The sequence below is a fragment of the Neophocaena asiaeorientalis genome, unplaced genomic scaffold (genome assembly GCF_003031525.2).
Source record: "Neophocaena asiaeorientalis asiaeorientalis breed wild unplaced genomic scaffold, Neophocaena_asiaeorientalis_V1.1 scaffold45, whole genome shotgun sequence".
Taxonomy (NCBI): Eukaryota; Metazoa; Chordata; class Mammalia; order Artiodactyla; family Phocoenidae; genus Neophocaena; species Neophocaena asiaeorientalis.
Window position 1 is genome coordinate 1,440,719 of NW_020174642.1, and position 19,136 is coordinate 1,459,854.

Here is a 19,136-nt window from a genome sequence, read left to right on the forward strand (position 1 = left end):
CGCCCTGACAGTTCCTGAGAGGGACAGGAAACACATGGACCTCAGCCGGGGGCCTGCAGCTCCTCCCAGGAGATGGGTGCCAGGATTTGGGGGCAGGAGGGATGGTCGTACTGTAACCGAAAGTGGGGTCCAGCTGCTCGCTGCTTAAAAGCCAATAAGGAGGCCAGGTTGGTGGAAAGGGAAGTGTGCTTTCTTTTGGATGCCGGCAACCTATGCGGGGTGGGAGGGAGGGGATGCCTGTCCAAAGGCCGACTCCCTCCACTGACATCCAGTGGGCAAGAGCTTTTATAGGCTGAGGGAGGGGCTACGTGCAGAAACAGAGCAGTCAGCTCTGACGGTCATCTTGAAATCGGTCATCGCTGGTCTGACCAGCGTCATCTTGATTGTCTTAGGTACAGTTAATCTTCAGTTCCAGGGTCGGTTTGTTCCCATTTCCTTGAGGCCAGTTCTTGGAATTGTGACACCTTACGTCATGGCTACAGTCTGGTCAACACGTAGTTAACTTCTCCCGCCTGGTATAAGACAGCTCACAGGATATGGCTCAGAATATCATCTATAGCCCTTGAGAAGGAACTAAAGGTCCTTGACGTTGCTTAATGACTAAACTTTATTATTTGGTCTCCTTTGACTGTTTTCCTTTCTTTCAGCATTTTCTCACTTCTCTGATTAAACTTATTCTTTGGCTAAAGTTTTTCCACAGGCAAAAGGCAGGCAGAGGACATAGGGGAGAAAGACCGTAAGGTCCTGCTCTGTTTCAGTACCAGAGTTGTGTGTAAAAGGAATGGATGCCAGGATCTGGGGACAAGAGGGATGGTGGTACCAGAAGTTGGGGTACCCCCTTCTGTAGGTGCTAGGATTGGGGACAGGAGGAATAGAAGGTGCCAGAAGTGGGGACAGGAGGAATAGGTGCTGCAGGTTTGGGACAGGCGGGATGGGGGGAATGACAGGATTCAGAGGTGCTCGTGCAATCTGGGTACCTATCGAGAGTGTAAGCAGAGATCTTTTTTGTCTCTGATGTGAAAAATTACGTGGGGCTCTAATTTCAACCTCTGGAGGCTTCTTTCTTAAAGTCTACCCGGATCCAGGCTTGACACAGATTTACTCAGGAAAACAAAAATCAGGAAGGGAGCCTGCCTAAATTCAGCGACCCACTGGAGCCCATTAGAATCATCATCTCTGGTTTCACCTAAGAGGCTTGAGGGGGACTATCTGAGTGGGAATTGCTTTGCCATCTTTATAATCCTTTAAAACGATCCAGTATCCAGTTCCCAAAGGCTGAACGTCCCAGCATCACAGAAAAGAGTAAGGACATATGTGAGTGAGACCAGGAGTTGAAGCTTTGCCCTTTGCTAGGTGAATGGTTCATCTCTGAGCCTCAGTTTTCCCATCTGCGGGAATGGGAATGATACGCATCTTCATGGGTCACTAAGAGGACTGCACAAGAGGCACTGTTTAAACGCTGAGCACAGGGTTCGGCACGTGGTGGGAGCTCCACGCAAAGGGGTTTGCTGGCATTTTCACAAATGGACCTCAAGTGGAGAGGGACGGGTTTAGGGGTGGTAGTAAATGACACGCAGTCCCTGTCCTCATTCAGAATCAGTTTGAAACAGGAGATGCGAGAATCTGACAGGTGTGTTGACACCTGTTGTTACCTTAAAGATCCTAAAAGATTCTCCCAGTACGAGAGCCATTTTCACACAGTAAATCAGCAAGTTCCCTGACGTGAGCCTACGGCATACACAGGCGATTTAATGTTTTATTCTGCAAAGCTCATTCCTCTCCGAGCAATTCCTCCTCGCGCTGGAAAGCCTCTGGCATTTGTAGGGAGCCCAGCCCTTCTGCGGCTGTATCTCGACTACAAGCCAAGAGGCAGACGTGGGAAAGAAACACCACTCCTGCAGGGAGGACTTAACTCCTGCCGAGGAATCAGGGCGCAGAAGTGATGGAGAGGTTGTTCATCAGAAAGCATCTGGGGCAGCACAGCCCAGCTGTCTGGGGCACCGCCGGTGTCCCAGGATCAGCAGTGTGCCTGCCCCTTGGTCGGCCAAGGAGCATTCCCGGGGGGAGGGGTGGACAGCTTACACCGCCTCTGTCCCCATCACTGTGCCGCCCAGGAAAGTGACCCTTGCTGCTGACGGTCACAAAGGCGCCAGGGCCTCCTGCACGTGGAAAATTCACAATTTAGGAACGTCCTCTGGTTGTTGATCCTGGGACATCCCCAAAAGACTTTTGTTAAGCACTTTGAGAAAGGAAATGAGGTTTTCTTGTTGCTGAAGATGGCTTACCAGCTCTTCCAAAAAATCAGTGCAGTTGAACTTGCCCGGTTTGTATTGGCTTCACTTCTATTTCCTGTTGCCACTTCTCCCAGATACCAGCTGAGCCGAAGAACAAACAAAAATAATTTTCTGCAGCGAAAACATTTGGTTTCCTCTCCCTCCTCCCAGCTGGCTGCAGTGCACTGGCTCTTCAGAATTCTTGCTTTGCCCCCCTGCTCAGCTCCTGCTACCGTCTTGTCCGCTTTGCCTGGGGGGTCTTGAGATCCGGATGGTTTATTCTTAAGGTCAGTTTGGAAGAATCTTTAACCATCTTCCAAGGGAGTCTATTTCACGGCCTTCTCTCTTCATCCTTCTGTCATCCTTTCTTATAATACTGAGAGCTGCATTCTAGCACAGAGACTTCGAATTCTCTCAGGGTTATTAAGGAAGGAGTGAGTTAAAGAGAGTGAACAAAAAGTGGAATCGCAGCCGGGAGAGGTCGGTGATGAGTTTTGAGTTGGTGCCATTCATTTTGTTTCACACGTGTCTCAGGGAAGTTGATGTTCAGAGTGAACAGCGTTATTGAGGTGTGATTTACATACCTTAAAATTCACCCGTTGTAAGTAAAAATGATCCAGTGATTTCTGGTAGATTTACAGAGCTGTGCAGCCTTCACCACACTCCGATTTTAAAATATTTCCAAGATCCCCAGAGTTCTCACACGCCCATTTGCGGTCCGTCCCCACCCCCACTCCTGTCCTCGGCAACCACAAATTTACTTTCTGTCTCTATAAACTTACCTTTTTCTGGAGATTTCATATAAATGGAATCATGCCATATGTGGTCTTCTGTGTCTGGCTTCTTTCGCTGAGCATAATGTTTTTGAAGTTCATCCGTGTTGTAGCAAGTGTCAGTGCAGTCGGTCCTGTGTATCTGTGGGTTGCACATCTGTGGATTCAACCAACCACAGACTGAAAATATTCGGAAAAAAAATTCCAGAATGTTGTAAAAGGCACAGCTTGAATTTCCTGCACACTGACAACTATTTACATAGCATTTACACTCTATTTACAACTATTTACATAACATTTACAGTATATTAGGTATTGTAAGGAATCTAGAGATGATTTAAAGTACACGGGAGGATGTGCATAGGTTACATGCAAATCATATGCTATGTATATTAGGGACTTGAGTGTCTGTGGATTTTGGTATCCAAGGTGGGTCCTGGAACCAATCCCCCAAGGATACCAAAAGATGATTATACCTCATTCCTTGTTATTGCTAAATATCATTCAATTGGATAGATATGCCATATCTTGTTTATTTGTTCTCTATGTTGTTTTTTTTTAAATACTGCAAGATAGACCTAAAGTTTAACCTTTCTGGGACATTTGATGATCACATGGGTACCGTTGGTGTATGTATGTGAGTGTATTGGACAAGCAGAGTGATTTATGTACTGATTTGAAAATTGATCTCTTTTTGTCTTATCTGCATTGCATTTTAAAGTTGTATTATGGGTACAAAGTATTTAAAATATTTCTTTTTGGTTTTTAGTTCCCAAGAATATACTCACAGCGATCGATCCATCCGTTGCTAATCTAAAACCTTCTGTGAAACAGAAAGACGGTGACTATGGTAAGGTTTATGGCTTACTAGCAGCATTTCTCTTTAAGTAAAGGTGAACAGCCCCATGTGACTGCAGGTGGGTGCACACTGGTTAGGATGGAAGGTGTGTGAGCTGCCAGCTCTGAGAATGGCAGTGCTGTGCCAGATGGTTGCAAGTGGTGGCCAACATTTTGTGTTTTAAATTATAAGTAGGATAAATCCCCCTTCCATTCCCTCTCTTATTTCCTAAAAGAAAAATCACCTTGAAAAAAGATCTGCTCAGAAATAAATCTGGGGTTCCTGGATTATCCGATGAGCTTGTTGGAAAGAGGATCACATAGGGCAGCGGTCCCCAACCTTTTTTTGGCAGCTGGGAACAATTTCGTGGAAGACAGTTTTTCCACAGACCGGGGCTTGTCGGGGGGATGGTTTCGGGATGGTTCAAGCGCATTGCATTTATTGTGTACTTTATTTCTATTATTATTACATTGTAATATATAATACAATAAGTATACAACTCACCATAATGCTGACAGGAGGCGGAGCTCAGGCGATAATGCAAACGATGGGGAGCGGCTGTAAATACAGATGAAGCTTCACTTGCTCACCTCCGCTCACCACCTGCTGTGCGGTCCAGTTCCTAACAGGACACAGACTGATACCAGTCTGTGGCCCGGGGATGGGGACCTCTGCCATAGGGAACCTGGGTGGGCCACACCCAGGCTGGACCTGTGTGCCTCCATCCACATGTGCCCTTCTTCCTGAGGTTTTCACCGGACTTTTGTAAATAAGGGGATGAACGTTTTGGTCTTCTTATCAAATCTAGAATGGAGTTCAGACCCTTGGGGCTCTTGATGAAATTACAGAGGCCCCCCCAAGACAATCTATGTGAAATATTGCACTTTGCAGGTTGAGAATTGGTCTTGTGTGACTTTGATTACATTTATGAAATTTTTCCCCCTAAGAATAAAACTAAAGTATGCTTGTTATGGAGCACACAGGAAAGCACCAAGAAATAGAACTCACCCTTAGTGTCAAAGCTTAGAGATAACTATTGTTAGTATCCTATGTTCTTCTAGTTTCAGCCCTCCAGCTCTCCACCAGGCTCTGCTTCTCCCAGCCTCTCCCAGCCCCTCTGCTCTTTCTAAGAGGGCTCCCACCCAGATCCCATGAATATCCTGGTCCCCCTGGAGTGGAGGCCTGAGAGCCGTGTCTGACATTCCCAGGGGTCCCCAGGGCCCTTAGGCTACCCCATCAGGGGCTCCCTAAGCTCCATCACAGCAACTTAACCAGGCATCCGAAGCCAGATCCGCCCTGTATTTTGCTTCGTTTCCAAAAAAGTAGCCCAACACAACCTCCCTCCATAATTCCAGGCCTTCTTATCTGTGGTCAACAGAGCAGACAGCAGCTCTGTGGTTAAGTGGGACATTATTAAATCTCCCAGAGGCATGATGAATGCCATTGCCTTTAAAATGGGAAAATAAATGTGTTCCCTTCTGCAGTAGAGTAGATGAGTGAAGTTGGAACCAACACATTTTAGAATTTCTGAATCCCTTTTATCACTTAATATTTTCAGAGACTGCTTACTAAATGCTCTTCCTCGCTTAGTCTTCCCTACTTTTGTCAGAGGCCCACTTATTGGATCTCTATGACTTTTTATTTATTATGGCAGTCCTGGATTAGGAAAAAACGCATACGGTGAACAGTTGTGATTAATCGGTCTTGCATTTTTTACGAAACAGGTATAAACTTTGACCCAAGGAAACCAAGAGTTCTGAGGAAAGATGGAGCTATTGTCAGCCACTCCCTGGCAGCATTTGCTTACCTGCGAGGTAGGTCAGTGAATTAATAACGGATTTACCGAATTCTTACTCACAAATGCTCTGTTTAATTACAACACTTGGTTGGCTAAAGAAAAAGGACTTTAAGTTTGACACTTAAAGTGACAACTGCAATCTTCTACAATCCAGAAACACAGAGGCCTGAATTTAGGTATGCTTGCCACTGGCAACCAACAAGAGAACCACACGGGGAAGTAGCAAAGGCTAAAGTCGCACTATGTAGCAGTTGGGCTCCATGGGAATTTTCCACTTTGCAAAGTAGGAAGCTGAGGAATGCATTTTCCAGCTCTAAAATTCGGGAAGGGCATAGGATTATTGAATTCCACCCTTGGCTGGGAGAAAATTGGGCTGAAAGATGACTTAGTGAACAAAACAGGTCATGCTCTGTGAAAGGAGAGCCCCTTTCTGAGTCACCAGCGTTACTTCTCACGGTTCCAAGATTTCCCTTGATAATCTTCCCCTTAAGGATCAGTCAGACTCAGCCCTCCTTAATTAGCAGAGCCCAAATTGTTCATGGTGCATGCTACCTTTCCTCACCAGCCTCACCGCTCACCTCTGGAGAGACCGTATTTTGGAATGTCAACTCTGCAAGTTTCGACAATGCCTGCCTGACTCTGTTCAGAGAGCCAGAACCTCAGAAGACTTTTGTAAAATACATGGTAATACAATGCATTACGGCATTACTTACTCAAGGCCTGCCAGAGCTGGGGCTGTTTGGAGTAAGCCTTCCTCAGAAGAAAATAAAGGCTTAAGGAAACATCTCAACACAGGAGATAGAACAGTCTTGGAACCTCCTTACCAATATCCTCCCTGTGTGGTGGTTGTGTGGTTGTTGAGAATCTTCTCTTTTCTAACCACCCTTCCATTTCTGTTTCTTGCTGTTCTGGACAATTGTCATAGTTAAGAGATGTAAGGATTTTGATTGTTGAAAATATCATATATTTTCAAAGTCCCCGGAGAGCCCCGTGGAGGAAAGACATCATGAAAACCCTTCACTCAGAGGAGGAACTAGGAGGCTGCTTATGTCATGTGGCCATTCTGGACCCTGTCAGTTCCTCTCAACAACTGTCTTGGTCAGCTCAGGCAACCGTAACAAGATACCGTGGGCCCAGTGGCTTAAGCAACAGAACTGTATTTTCTTCCAGGCCGGAAGGCCATGATCAAGGAGCTGGCAGGCTTGGTTTCTGGTGAGGGCTCTCTTCACGGCTTGTAAACAACTGCCTTCCCCCTATGTCTTCACACAGCAGGGAGGGAAAGAGAGAGAGAGCTCTAGGTGTCTCTCTTTTTTTTTTTAATTGAATTATAGTTGATTTACAATGTTGTGTTAATTTCTGCTGTACAGCAAAGTGATTTAGTTCTACATATATATACATACTTTTTCATACTATTTTCCATTATGGTTTATCACAGGCTACTGAATATAGTTCCCTGTGCTATACAGTAAGACCTTGTTGTTTATCCATTCTATAGATAATAGTTTGCATCTGCTAATCCTAAACTCCCAGTCCATCCCTCCCCCACCCTCCCTCACCCTTGGCAACTACAAGTCTGTTCTCTATGCCTATGAGTCTGTTGCTGTTTCATAGATATGTTCATTTATGTCATACTTTAGGTCCCCCTTGGTGTCTCTCCTTATAAGGACACTAATCCTGTTGGATCAGGGCCCCACCCGTATGACCCCATTGAACTGTAATTACCTCCTTATAGGTTCTATCTCCAAATATAGTCATATTCATTCAACACATGAATCTGGGGGGAACACAATACAGTCCATAGTAGTGACCTTGAGAGAGGGACTCTTATCCCCTATTCTGCACACAGGGAAGCTGAGGCTCAGAGGAGTTGAGCCAGGTGCCTGAGGACACCAAGTGGCTGGCGATAGGGCAGGATTCAGACTCAGCAGATATAAAACCTGCCCTCCAGCTTCTCCAAGAGAGATGTGTGCCTTTCAGAATTTTGAAGGATGGAAACCTCATGACCTCGAGTGACCTAACTTAGATTGCCTCCATCCCTGTCTAACCTTTTACACACTCATCGCTCCCAGAAGTCGTTGGAGAGATTTATTTGTTAAACACCCATCTCTCCACTAGACATTAACTATTTCAAGTACAGATGTTTGTCACCTTAGTCATTGTCATATCCTACTGCCTGGGACAGAGCTGGCACAGAGTAGATGCACACGAAGTAGTTAGTAAGTGACCATGTGAAGAGTCCTCCTTTGGTGTCATGAGCTGTCCTGCACCTAATCATCACCCTGTATTTGCTGTTTGTAGGTATTAAATTTTTAAGGAATGTAAGGACTTGGTGGGTTGTTATTTGTTTTTATAGAGGGATGTTTAGGCACGATGAACTCAGCAAGCTGCAACCAAGCCGAAATTCCATGACAAAGAGAAAGAGGCTCTGAATGTGTGGTGTCAGGTGTTAGTGAAATGAAGTTGCTATAGAAGTTCATTTGGCAAATCACAGAGGCTCACAAAGTCTTAGGGAAACAGGGACATCTGCACCTGCTGGTGAATTTCCTGGGCATGTCACCCTCTGGGTGGTCACTTTAGAGGTCCCCAGCCCACCTCGTCCTCCTCACGAGGCAGGCCAGCACACTGCAGCGAAGGGCAGGACGTCAGGCTGAGCTGTTTCAACACGAGCGTCACACAATGAGAGCGTCACCCCCATCGTCGTTAGAAAGCAGCGCCCCAGCCAACTCTCAGTAGCATCCTTACCCTAGTTGCAGGGATATGATCTGAAGGCTGGACTGGGGTCCCTGGGCACCCACCAAAGGGAGGAGACCCTCCTACAGGAGGGACCCCAACAGGAGCCACCAAGAGTGAGCTGGGAAGATTCTGGCAAGATCAGCTAAATCAGTAGATTGAGCAAATCCAGAAGGACGTTTCCCCAGGTCAGGCTGTAGGTAGCTTTACTGCATCAGCGCAGCCAAGTTCACACGAAGGACCAGCAGACTAGAACCCAGAATCAAGGGGCCTGTCCTGGGATGTTGAGACACAGAGGCTGGTGGAACGGACACAAGGTTATCCAAGGGTCCCTGATGAATGATTTTGCTTTGGGCCATTTAAATGATCTGTGAGACATTTTCTTAGGAGTGTTAGAATTTACTCTCCTCTCAGTAATATAGACCTACTCCTTGAATTCATTCTAGAATATTGATCATGGGTCTGAAGAAACTCATAGAGAAGTTTTGATATTAGGGAAATGGAAAGAGGTGCGTGTGTGTGTGTGCTGGAGGCTTGCAGAAGGCAGTTAGCTGGCTCAGCCATTGTACCTCTGCAGGTTGTTCGGAAGGAGACTTATTTAGACAGCCTGGCTCAGAACTTGATGTCCTCCATTCCACCTAGTGAGTGTTTTATTGTGTGCCCTCGTGGCCCAATATTTCAGCCCCGGCCTTGGGCTTGGGCCTGTGTGTGTCTTCGGCCTCTGGAAGCGCTCACTGTGGACTTGCGGGGTGCATGGGGTAACTGGGGCCATGGGTGAGAAAGCAGTGCTTCTCCTGAGTTGGGAGGGCGTCATTGTTTCATATGAAAGGAACTCCAGGCTATCAGGCAAACCCCCATTGAAATAGAAGTATCATAACACATTCCAGAGTTGAAGTTACACGATCCCCCGTCAGGGAGGACGCTGGGAAATCAGCGCCGCCTTGTCACATAGGTGTGGATTCTGAAGTGTTCCCACGGCCTCTAATCTTTGGTTCCATGACAGAAAGTTATTATCACATCCCTAAGTGCTGTCAGACCAGGCCCAATACTCTTTGTGCTTTCACCCGACGGTAGCAGGGCCCCAAGGGGTGGAACCCTCGCCCCAGCCTCTCGGTGTCTTATTTGGACACAAATAGGTTTGAGCTGGAGCTTGTGTTGGCTCCAGACCAGGGATCTAAGGGTCAAGGGGCCTTAAAGGCCACGGGCCACCATGGTGAGATTCCCGAGGGCTTGCTACCGCTGATGAAATTAAAGCCATTCGCTTGAGCCTGTGATGAACTAAGGCTAAAATGAGAATAAGACCAACAATAGCACAGTGTGAAGATTCTGTCTGACAGGGAGACTAATGCCTTTATTTTAACAGAACGCAGTCAGTGTAATAGGAAAAGGGGTCACAAAAGCCTAAAGTGGTCCAATTGATTTTAGAAAACAGACGGTATCCCCTTAGTTTAAAGCCTGGGGCTTTGGAGAGAACCCTGGCCCGAGCTTGGGGTCCCAGCCAAGCAGTGGCTATGGACAGATTAAATGGCTGTGACAGGAAGAGTTGAGCCAGTTCACCACCAGGGCTCCATCTAACTAAGAGCTGGTGATTCTATGACTCCAGACTAGTTGGTTCAGGTGACTAGGAAGCCTTATTTCCAACGGGCTTTCCAAGAGTTGCCATATTCTCCATCTTTGATTATTGGCTATTAGCAGACTTGGTGTAAACATGGCCTGAAGAGTGGTCAGTTGGCAGGAGGTACACCTGAGCCAAGAGGCACCTAGGGTCTGATGAGTGAGAAGCGCTCCTGGCAATAGAACCCACACCCTCCCTCTCCGGGAGCAGAGGGAGAGAGGAAGAAAGGCAACTAACGTTATGGAGCCCCCAACCCACAGGGCACCAAGCCTAGTGCCGTAGGCACTCAGCAGAGAGCTGTGTCACCCCTGCTTTGGGCCAGGCACTGGGGATTTGGTGAAGAGCAAGGTTGTTCAGTCCCAGTCCGCACGGAGCTTGCATTCTATGGTGGGCGAAGGGCGGGGGGGAGGACAAAACACACTCATAGCCATTCCAGAGGCTATGAGACCTAATGACAGGGGAGACCTGGTCCAGACTGGGGGTGGGGTCACGGAGGGCTGGATGAAGAGGGGAGAAAGAACATTCCAGACAGAAGGAACAGCACGTGCAAAAGCGCCAAGGTGCGAAGCCGTCTGGCCCCTGCGAGGGATGGAGAGAGGCCAGTGGGTGGGAAAGCAGAAAGCAGAGGGATGAGTCTTTGGAGTTGAACTTGGGGAGGGTAGTTCCATGGACCAGGTCCTAGCAAGCTTCGTAGGCAGTGGTCTGGGTTTGATTTTTACCTTACGGGAGGAGGGGGACCGTTTATAGGTTTTAAGTAGGGGAGTGATGTGATCTGATGTGCATTTTTAAAAAGATTACAGTGGCCACGGTGGGGAAGATGGATGAGAGGGGCAAGGGAGGAGAGAGGAGACCAGCTGGGGGTGGGGAGGATGGAGAAGAGAAGTGTTATCATTCCTGTTTTTCAGATAAATTCACTAGATCAGAAGACACCCTAATGAAAGGAAAATACAAGCCACTTACCCAGAGATATTCACAATGTGTATACTGTCTAATGATCAATATCAAGAATATATAGAAACTATAGATAGATACAGATATATTTTATGTGTAAGAAGAAAAGCACACACAACCCCATTTAAAAAGTGGGCACATGACCTGAGACAGCATTTTGAGACGAGGGATAGGTAAGTATCTGGAGAGATGTGTACATAACTGGGGATCAGGGAAATACAAGTCAAGCCACAGTGAGATGCAATTTTATACTCCTATGATTGGAAAAATGTTAGAAGCCCGTCCATACTCAGTGCTGGAGAAGATGAGGATTTGCAGGATTCCTTATGCATTGCAGCCACTTTGCAAACCACGTTGGCAGTATTTCCCCAATTCACATGCCTTACAGCTCATCCAATTGCCCTCAGTAGCCGAGACAGACACTTGCAGGTATTCACCAGGGACGTGTACAGGAATGGTCACAGCTACAAGGCCCACATACAGAAACCTGGCAGCCCCCCAGATGCCCATCAGCAGGAGAGCGAGTGAATAAACCACAGCGTAGTCAAGTCATGCAGCGATATACTGTTCAGTTAAAAACCAACACCAAACCCCCAACGCTGCAACGTTACACCTTTTTCATGAAGTTTTTAGGAATACACAGAGGTGCCATAAGCTATGTAAAAAGGCAAGTGGGGGAGTAATGAGCATGGAATTCAGGTGGTAGTTACCTTGATGGGAGGAGGCTGGGGGGAGGGGAACCCACAGGTTAGACATGGTTATTGTCAAGGCTCTAACTCCCAGCGCGGGTGCTGATTACAGAATTTAAAGTAGTTAATTAATTAAATAAACATAAAGGAAGGCCGCGTATTGACCGATAAAGAGAATGTGTCATATCCTGAGGATTATGGTGAGTTTAATTCTGTCCACCTGGAGTCTTTAAAAAGAAGTAGAGGGGCTTCCCTGGTGGCGCAGTGGTTGAGAGTCCGCCTGCCGAGGCAGGGGACGCGGGTTCGCGCCCCGGTCCGGGAAGATCCCACATGCCGCCGAGCGGCTGGGCCCGTGAGCCATGGCCGCGGAGCCTGTGCTCCACAGCGGGAGAGGCCACAGCAGTGAGAGGCCCGCGTACCGCAAAAAATAAATAAATAAATAAATAAAATAAAATAAAATGAAGTAGAGATGGGAAGGGAGTGGGGGACAGTAACTGGCCCACAGTTACCCACCTGTCTGGGGCAGAGCCAGACCTTAAATCCTCCTTGATCCTGGCCTGAGTACCTGATTCACCCATGAGACCACCACTGGGAATGATGGTCTCGTGGGCGAGGAGAGAAGGGGGCTGTGGGTGATCATGGTCTTCCCAGAAGCTTGACCAGCATGGGATCTTTCTGCCTGGAGCTGGCCCTGTCCTGAACCAGGATGGCTGGAAAAGGTTACAAGTGGATGGGACTCCATTCACCCATCGGCAGCGCTCCTTCCAGGCACTGCAGGAGGTGATGGCTACAGGCGTGGCTGTCAGTGGGCTCAAGGCTTACGCTTTCCCAGGAGGAAGAGGAGATGAATTGTGGCTGCACAGAAAGCCCGTATCCGACTCCATGAGGACAGGAAGGACTGGAGAGGACAGTGGCCAGGAGGCTTGGGAAGGGGGGGCCCGAGACAGCGGGGAGAGGAAAGGAGGATTCAAAGGAAAGGGAGGTGAGAGTGAAGCTGGGAGTGATGAGTCCACTCCCAGCAGAGGCTTTGATGTGCAGGGGGAGGAGAAACGATTTGCCCCATCAGATCAGGGCCTCGGGTCTTAGCATCATTTTGTGGTTTACGGTTTAATGATTGTGTCCCAAATGCCAGTCTTCAATCCCTATTCTACCACCACTCCCAGAAATGAACATGGCACAAAGGATGTGTGTCTCTTTCTGACCAAATCTTCAAAATACCTTGACCCTTAGGAAAAATATATTGTTATTAATAGCACTACAGACACAGCTCACTGCCCCTCCCCTGGCCAAAAGCAGTTTTGCATTCAGACTTCTGTGTCTTAGAGAGAGTGATGAAATGGTGCTCGTAGGGGCGACGGCAACAAAGGTCATTTGAGTCCAGTGAATTGAGCTGTGAGTGAAGGAAGCCGAATAGGGAAGTTGCATGTTTCAAGGAGATAGCATGTCCCACTTACATCTCTCCTGTCAGATCACAGCGGCTAGATCCCTTGACTGTACATGAAACTTATCAACTGTCAAGTTCTGAACCTCCATTCTGCACCTCTGGGGAGGGACCGAGGCAGTGAAGACAACAGTCATCATTATATTCGAGTCTAGTGAAGGAGGAGGCCACGTGCCTGGCGGAGGCTGGTTCCATCGAGACGTGGGAGCAAACGGCCAGTGCACATCTCACAAGCTGCTTGCAGCTCAGGAGCTGTGTTCCTGTCCTGGCTCCAGCTAAAGAGGCCAGCTGAGCTCAGACAGTGGCTCCCCTACACCTCAGCTTGAGTCTCTGTATCAGTGATCCACAAAGTACGGCCCACGGGCTGATTTTGTAAATAAAGTTTTATTAGAACACAGCCACACCTGTAACATCTTTCGTGTTACAACAGCACAGTTGAGTAGTTGCAACACAGACTGTTTGGCCCACAAAGCCTTAAAATATGTACTGTCTGACCTTTTGACAGAAGGGTCAGAAAAATCTGTCAACTCCTGACCTATATTAGGAAGTTAGCTGGATCATTACTTCCCAAAATGGGAGTGCTAACACCTCAGGGGGTACACAGCTGAAAAGTAATAGTCCTTTCCACGCAGGGTTAATGTAAGAATTAAACATATGTAAAGATTTAGACCAGGGTACATAGTACAAATTAGCATTCTTTCTATTTCTATTGTACAGTTATTTGGAGGTAGAACTTTTACTACCAGAACTTTTATTTATATTTATTTTTTAATCTAAAATTAAGCTTTGTAACATTTACTATATTAGTACTTACATTCATATATATACTTTATATGTAAATTAATTTTTCAAAATTTACTACTATTAATAATAGCTAACAGTTTATTGAACATTTGTTATGTGTCATTGAGTGTTCTGAGAGCTTCACAGGAATTAACTCTGACAGAAAGGGGCTTCTGGCTCCATTTTACAGGTGAAGGAACTGAGGAACAGAGAGGTGATGTAATTCGCCGAAAGTCACACTAGGGAATGACAGATCTGCATTTGAACTCAGGAGGGCCCAGCTTCTCAGGTCCTTTGCTATGTGTCCTCTCATAAACATACATATGTTGACTATATATGCTCCAAACCTTTTTTTCTTTTTAATTAGTGGGGGTATATGATCAGTTAGGTGTGGACGGTCTTAGAGATGCTGTCCAGGACTGCATGTGTCTGCTTCTGTGGGACTTCGGCCTGGTGAAGACTGACAGCTCCCCCACGTCCTGACGTGTTCTCTTTCCCTTACAGCCCACCCTGAAAGAGCTGCCCTGCTGTTCGTGTCCAGTGTTTGCATCGGTCTTGCACTCACGCTGTGTGCCTTGGTCATCAGAGTGTCCTGCACCAAGGACTTCCGGGAGCTGCAGCTGGCGAGGGAGCACCTGGTGCCAGGAAGCGACAAAGCCGAGGAGGACAGCCAGGATGAGGAGGGGGAGGAGGACTCCTCCGACTCCGATTTTCCGGGGGAACTGTCGGGGTTTCGTAGGACTACATATCCTGTCTACAGTTCCATAGAGGCTGCAGAGCTGGCAGAAAGGATTGAGCGCAGGGAGCAAATCATCCAGGAAATATGGATGAACAGTGGTTTGGACACTTCACTCCCAAGAAACATGAGCCAGTTCTACTGAAAACCAGATGCATCTTGATATGATCACACTTTCTGAAGAGGGAAGGGTTGAGAATGCCCCTCCAGTTCTGTTTCACTCGTACCTTCTATGAAGGAGAACTTGTCATGTCATCCAATACTGAGGAAGCCAGAAAGCTCTTAAAGGGACATTTCAAACTGTTTACAGCACATTTCAAAATAAATATGGAGGGAAGAAGTCTTGGTTTTCTGTATTTATTTAAATTCATGTCTATATGCTAACAGAACTAGAGTTCACATTTATTGAGCACTTATAATGCCAGGCACTGTTCTAGCTGCTTTTCATGTATTAAGTCATTTAATGCTCACGACAACTTCGGGAGATGGTGCTGTCATTATCGTTTTACAGATGGGTAAACAGAAGATCCCTATCTCTCCATAAAAGAATTATACTAATATTCACAATGGCAAGCGTGAGTTAGTCACTCCATGTTCATTGGTGGTAGACTTTAATCACTAACATAATTTGTTTAGAGAAGGGATTGGCAAAGTTTGTTTTCTTTTTCAGGGAAAGATAATATTTTAGGCATCGCAGGTCAGATAGGTCTGCCACAACTACTCACCTCTGACCCCGGAGCTCAAAAGCAGCCACAGCTAATAGGTAATGAATGAACACGGATGTGTTTCAATAAAACTTTATTTGTGGGAACTGCAATCTGAAATTAACTTTAATATGTCACCTATTTCTCTTTTTTTAATCAATTATTTTAAAATGTAAAAGCCATTCTTAGCTCATGGGCTGTCCAGTAGCCTACAGGCAGTGGCCTGCCTCTTGATTTTGTAAATAAAGTATGGTTTATAACGCCTAAAACATTTACCCTTGCAGGAAAAGCTTGCTGACCCCCGACTTAGATTAAAACTACAGAATTTCTAGTGGTAAAAAACAGTCGACCAGATTCCCCAGCAGCCTGTGGGCAAGGATCAAGTAGAGCTACCTTTCAAATTATTGCAAAAAAATAGGTCCTACCATATTAGGGGGAGGGGCAGGTGAAGAAGTAAAAGAAAAAGGAGAGTTAAGGAAAACAGATTCCTGGTGGGAGAACTGGTGATGGTTTCTTTTAGAAGGCCCCCCCTGGTGGACAGGAGGCTTATAGCTGTGGAGTAGAATAAGAAAAGAATTTTTTTCTCTTTCTTGTCCTAGGGGGCTTAGAGCATTAAAATGATGGTGTTGACTACGAATGAGGTCTCCTTGCCTTATCTTACTTCATCATCACATCAGCCCTGCAAGCAGGCATATGTAGATGAGGGAGCTGAAGGCTGACAGTACAGGGGCCAAGTCACACGGTGCAAAGTGCTGGATCTGGCTCAGCTGTAAGGTGATCAGGAAATACTAGCTGTTCCCCCAGGAACCCCAGTAACGACAGGTAGGACAGAAGGCATTTCTCTTTCAGCCAGCCCCCAGATCCTGAGGGCGAAGGGCCCATCTGAGGAATCCAGAGGAGGGGGTGGTGTGGAGGGAGGGGCCTGTCTCTCATCAACTAGCCCAGCTGCCTGGAGGGCAGAGGTGCTGCAGTTTTGTTTGTTTTTTAAAATTCAGTTTGTCTTAGTTCATTCATTCTGCTATAACAAAAACACCATAGACTGAGTGGCTTATAAAACCACAGAAATTTATTTCTCACGGTTTTGGAGGCTGGAAGTCCAAGATCAAGGGGCCAGGGTCTGGTGAGAGCCTGGCTTCCTGGCTCGTAGCTGGCGGTCTCACTGGGTCCCCATGTGGCAGAAAGGCCGGGAGCTCTCTGGGGTCTCCTTTATAAGGGCACTAATCCTATCCAGGGAGGCTCTGCCCTCATGACCTGATCACCTCCCAAAGGCCCCACCTCCAAATACAATGGGCGTTAGGATTTACTCTGAGTTTGGGGGGAACACAAACATTTGGTCTACGCCAGACATGAAATTCACACGAAGTAAGATTAACCATTTTAAAGCACACAATTCAGTGGCTTTTAGTACATTCACAGTGTCATGGGACCCCCACTTCTGTCTAGTTCCAAAACATTTTCAACATCAGAAAATAAAACCCCCTACCCATTAAGCAGTCACTCCCCATTCCCCCTTCCCTCCAGCCCCTGGCAACTACCTCTCTGCTTTCTGTCTCTATGCATTCACTTATTCTGGAGGGTTCATATAAAGGGAATCACACATACAAATGTAATCTTTTGTCACTGGCTTCTTTCACGTAGCATAATGTCCTCAAGGTCATCCATGTTGCAGCATGAATCATTATGGCTGAATGATATTCCACTGTATGTATAGGGCACATTGAGTTCATTAATTCATCCATTGGTACACATTGGGTTGCTTCCGCTTTAGGCTACTGTGAATAGTGCTTTTGTAAACATTCATGTGTGGTTTCCTTTTTATCCTTTGGCCACACTGCACAGCATGTGGGATCTTAGTTCCCTGACGAGGGATCGAACCTGTGCCCCCTGCATTGGCAGCACAGAGTCTTAACCACTGGACCTCCAGGGCAGTCCCTCGTGTGGTGTTTTTTTTTTTTTTTTTTTTTTCCTCGTGTGGTGTTTTAACAGCAGTGAAACCACATAAAACGGCAACCGCAGATAAAGTTGATGAGATATCTCGCGGATTCCATTCAACAGAGGGAAGGGGGAGTGAAGGTGAGTCAGAGTGAAACCCCCTTTCTCACCCCCGCTTCTGCCAATTTCAGAGTGCGCTTCGCTTACACTTACCTGCAAAGGTGGGAGAGTAGAGACTGGTCCAGAGAGGTGCCATATGGACAGGCTGGGGTCGTGTGGGCAGAGCTGAAATGCCTCAGCACCTCCAGGAACCCGAGTCCTCCATCTATAATGTAGGGAATTGGGAGAAGTTGACAGGGCGAAGATGACTCGCCTTCAATCTGTCATTAGAGATAAATCTGTTCTAGGCCATAGCAGAGAATGAACATATGGCTCCATTGTCTAACTTCTTCATGAGGATTTTGTTCTAATCAAAGAGAATCCTTGTCCTTTTATTTCTTGAGCTCAGCAAGAAGCACTTTGAAACTGTCTCAGGTCCCAGAACAGCCTCCGCCATGGTCTCTAGTTCTAATTCCCAAGCAGCATCTTCTCTGGCTCCGTGAACGTAACCACTGTCCTTCCGATGACCTTGTGCAGCTAGAGAGAGAACACGCGCCAGCTGAAGGTTTTCACTTTTCCAGTTGGAGGAAGAGCTGTGCCCACACTGACCTCAGTCTCAAAGCTCTTGTTGAATGCCGCGATGGGTCTTCCCTTATCTGCGTCTCCCCCCAACACCCACCCACCTGCACACTCCTCCCAGGACCCCCGAGGAGGCAGCTGGAAGACAGGCCGGCCAAAGCGAGGGGCAGTCTTTGGCCTGATCAAAAGCAACGAGTTGTTTATTTGCATTTTCTGAGCCCAAGAGAAGAATGTCACGTTCTTCTCATGGAAGGAGCCTGAGAGGTCCTGCTGAGAATGTGTTTGGACGGGCACCACGCCCAGGAGGAAAAGGACCAAACCAGATTTGGATGAAGGATTTCTGATGGAGCATGGTGGCTGGTGGAAGCTCCCAGGTGGAATTCCACCCGGGGAGTGTGAGGCACACATGGGCTGCTGCTTCTAAGCTTTGTGTTTCTCTGGGCCACAGACACCCCACTGTTTCCAAGCTGTGGGGCTCCGGAAGTCCTGTGCCAAGAGGCCAGCTCTCGGCGGGAGGTTTGCACGTGTCACTACCTCAGTTACTTGCTGTAAATGCTGACTTTCAAAATGCAAGCCACCTGCTGCAAAATTCAGCCCTATGGATTCACGGAGCTTGTTAGCAGGGCCGCTCCCGCTCTGTTTGCTGCAGCTTCACGAAAAAGCAGCGCTTACCCAGGGACCGAGCAGTTCCTGGGAGGCCCTGTGAGCAGTCCCACTGCCGACCCCACAGATGGGCAGTGCGCGGTGCTGTGCCCGCCCGGATCCCTGTACCAAGCCTGCTGCCTGCCCCAGCTGCTGCGAGGGTGACTTAACAGCCCACAGCTGCCCTCTTTTGCAGAGAATTGCCCCCTCACCATTTTTGTCTTAGTCTGCATGGGCTGCCCTCTTTTGCAGAGAATTGCCCCCTCACCATTTTTGTCTTAGTCTGCATGGGCTGCCCTCTTTTGCAGAGAATTGCCCCCTCACCATTTTTGTCTTAGTCTGCGTGGGCTGCTATAACAAAACTACCATGAGGATAAACAACAGAATTTTTTTTCTCAGTTATGGAAATAGACGTCCAAGCTCAGGGTGCCGGCATGGTGGGGTGAGGGCCCTCTTCTGGGTTGCGGACTTCTCGCTGTGTCCTCACATGATGGAAGGCACATGGGGAGCTCTCTTTTATAGGGCACTAATCTCATTCATGAGGTTTTTGATC

General features: G+C 47.3%; 1 protein-coding gene across 3 annotated transcripts in view; it reads left to right on the forward strand.

Moving 5' to 3' along the window:
• EVA1C (eva-1 homolog C) overlaps nucleotides 1-14,968 on the forward strand; it is an 82,880-nt gene extending 67,912 nt beyond the window's left edge. For 2 of the 3 annotated variants that reach the window (XM_024758133.1, XM_024758135.1), the window contains exons 6-8: nucleotides 3,816-3,896; nucleotides 5,609-5,698; nucleotides 14,396-14,968. In XM_024758133.1, the coding sequence (XP_024613901.1) occupies nucleotides 3,816-3,896; nucleotides 5,609-5,698; nucleotides 14,396-14,772 (548 nt within the window). In that variant the 3' untranslated portion in view covers nucleotides 14,773-14,968. Of the gene's footprint in view, nucleotides 1-3,815; nucleotides 3,897-5,608; nucleotides 5,699-6,247; nucleotides 6,367-14,395 lie in introns of all 3 variants that reach the window. The other variant, XM_024758134.1, reaches the window with a different exon arrangement.
• Nucleotides 14,969-19,136: the final 4,168 nt, after the last annotated feature.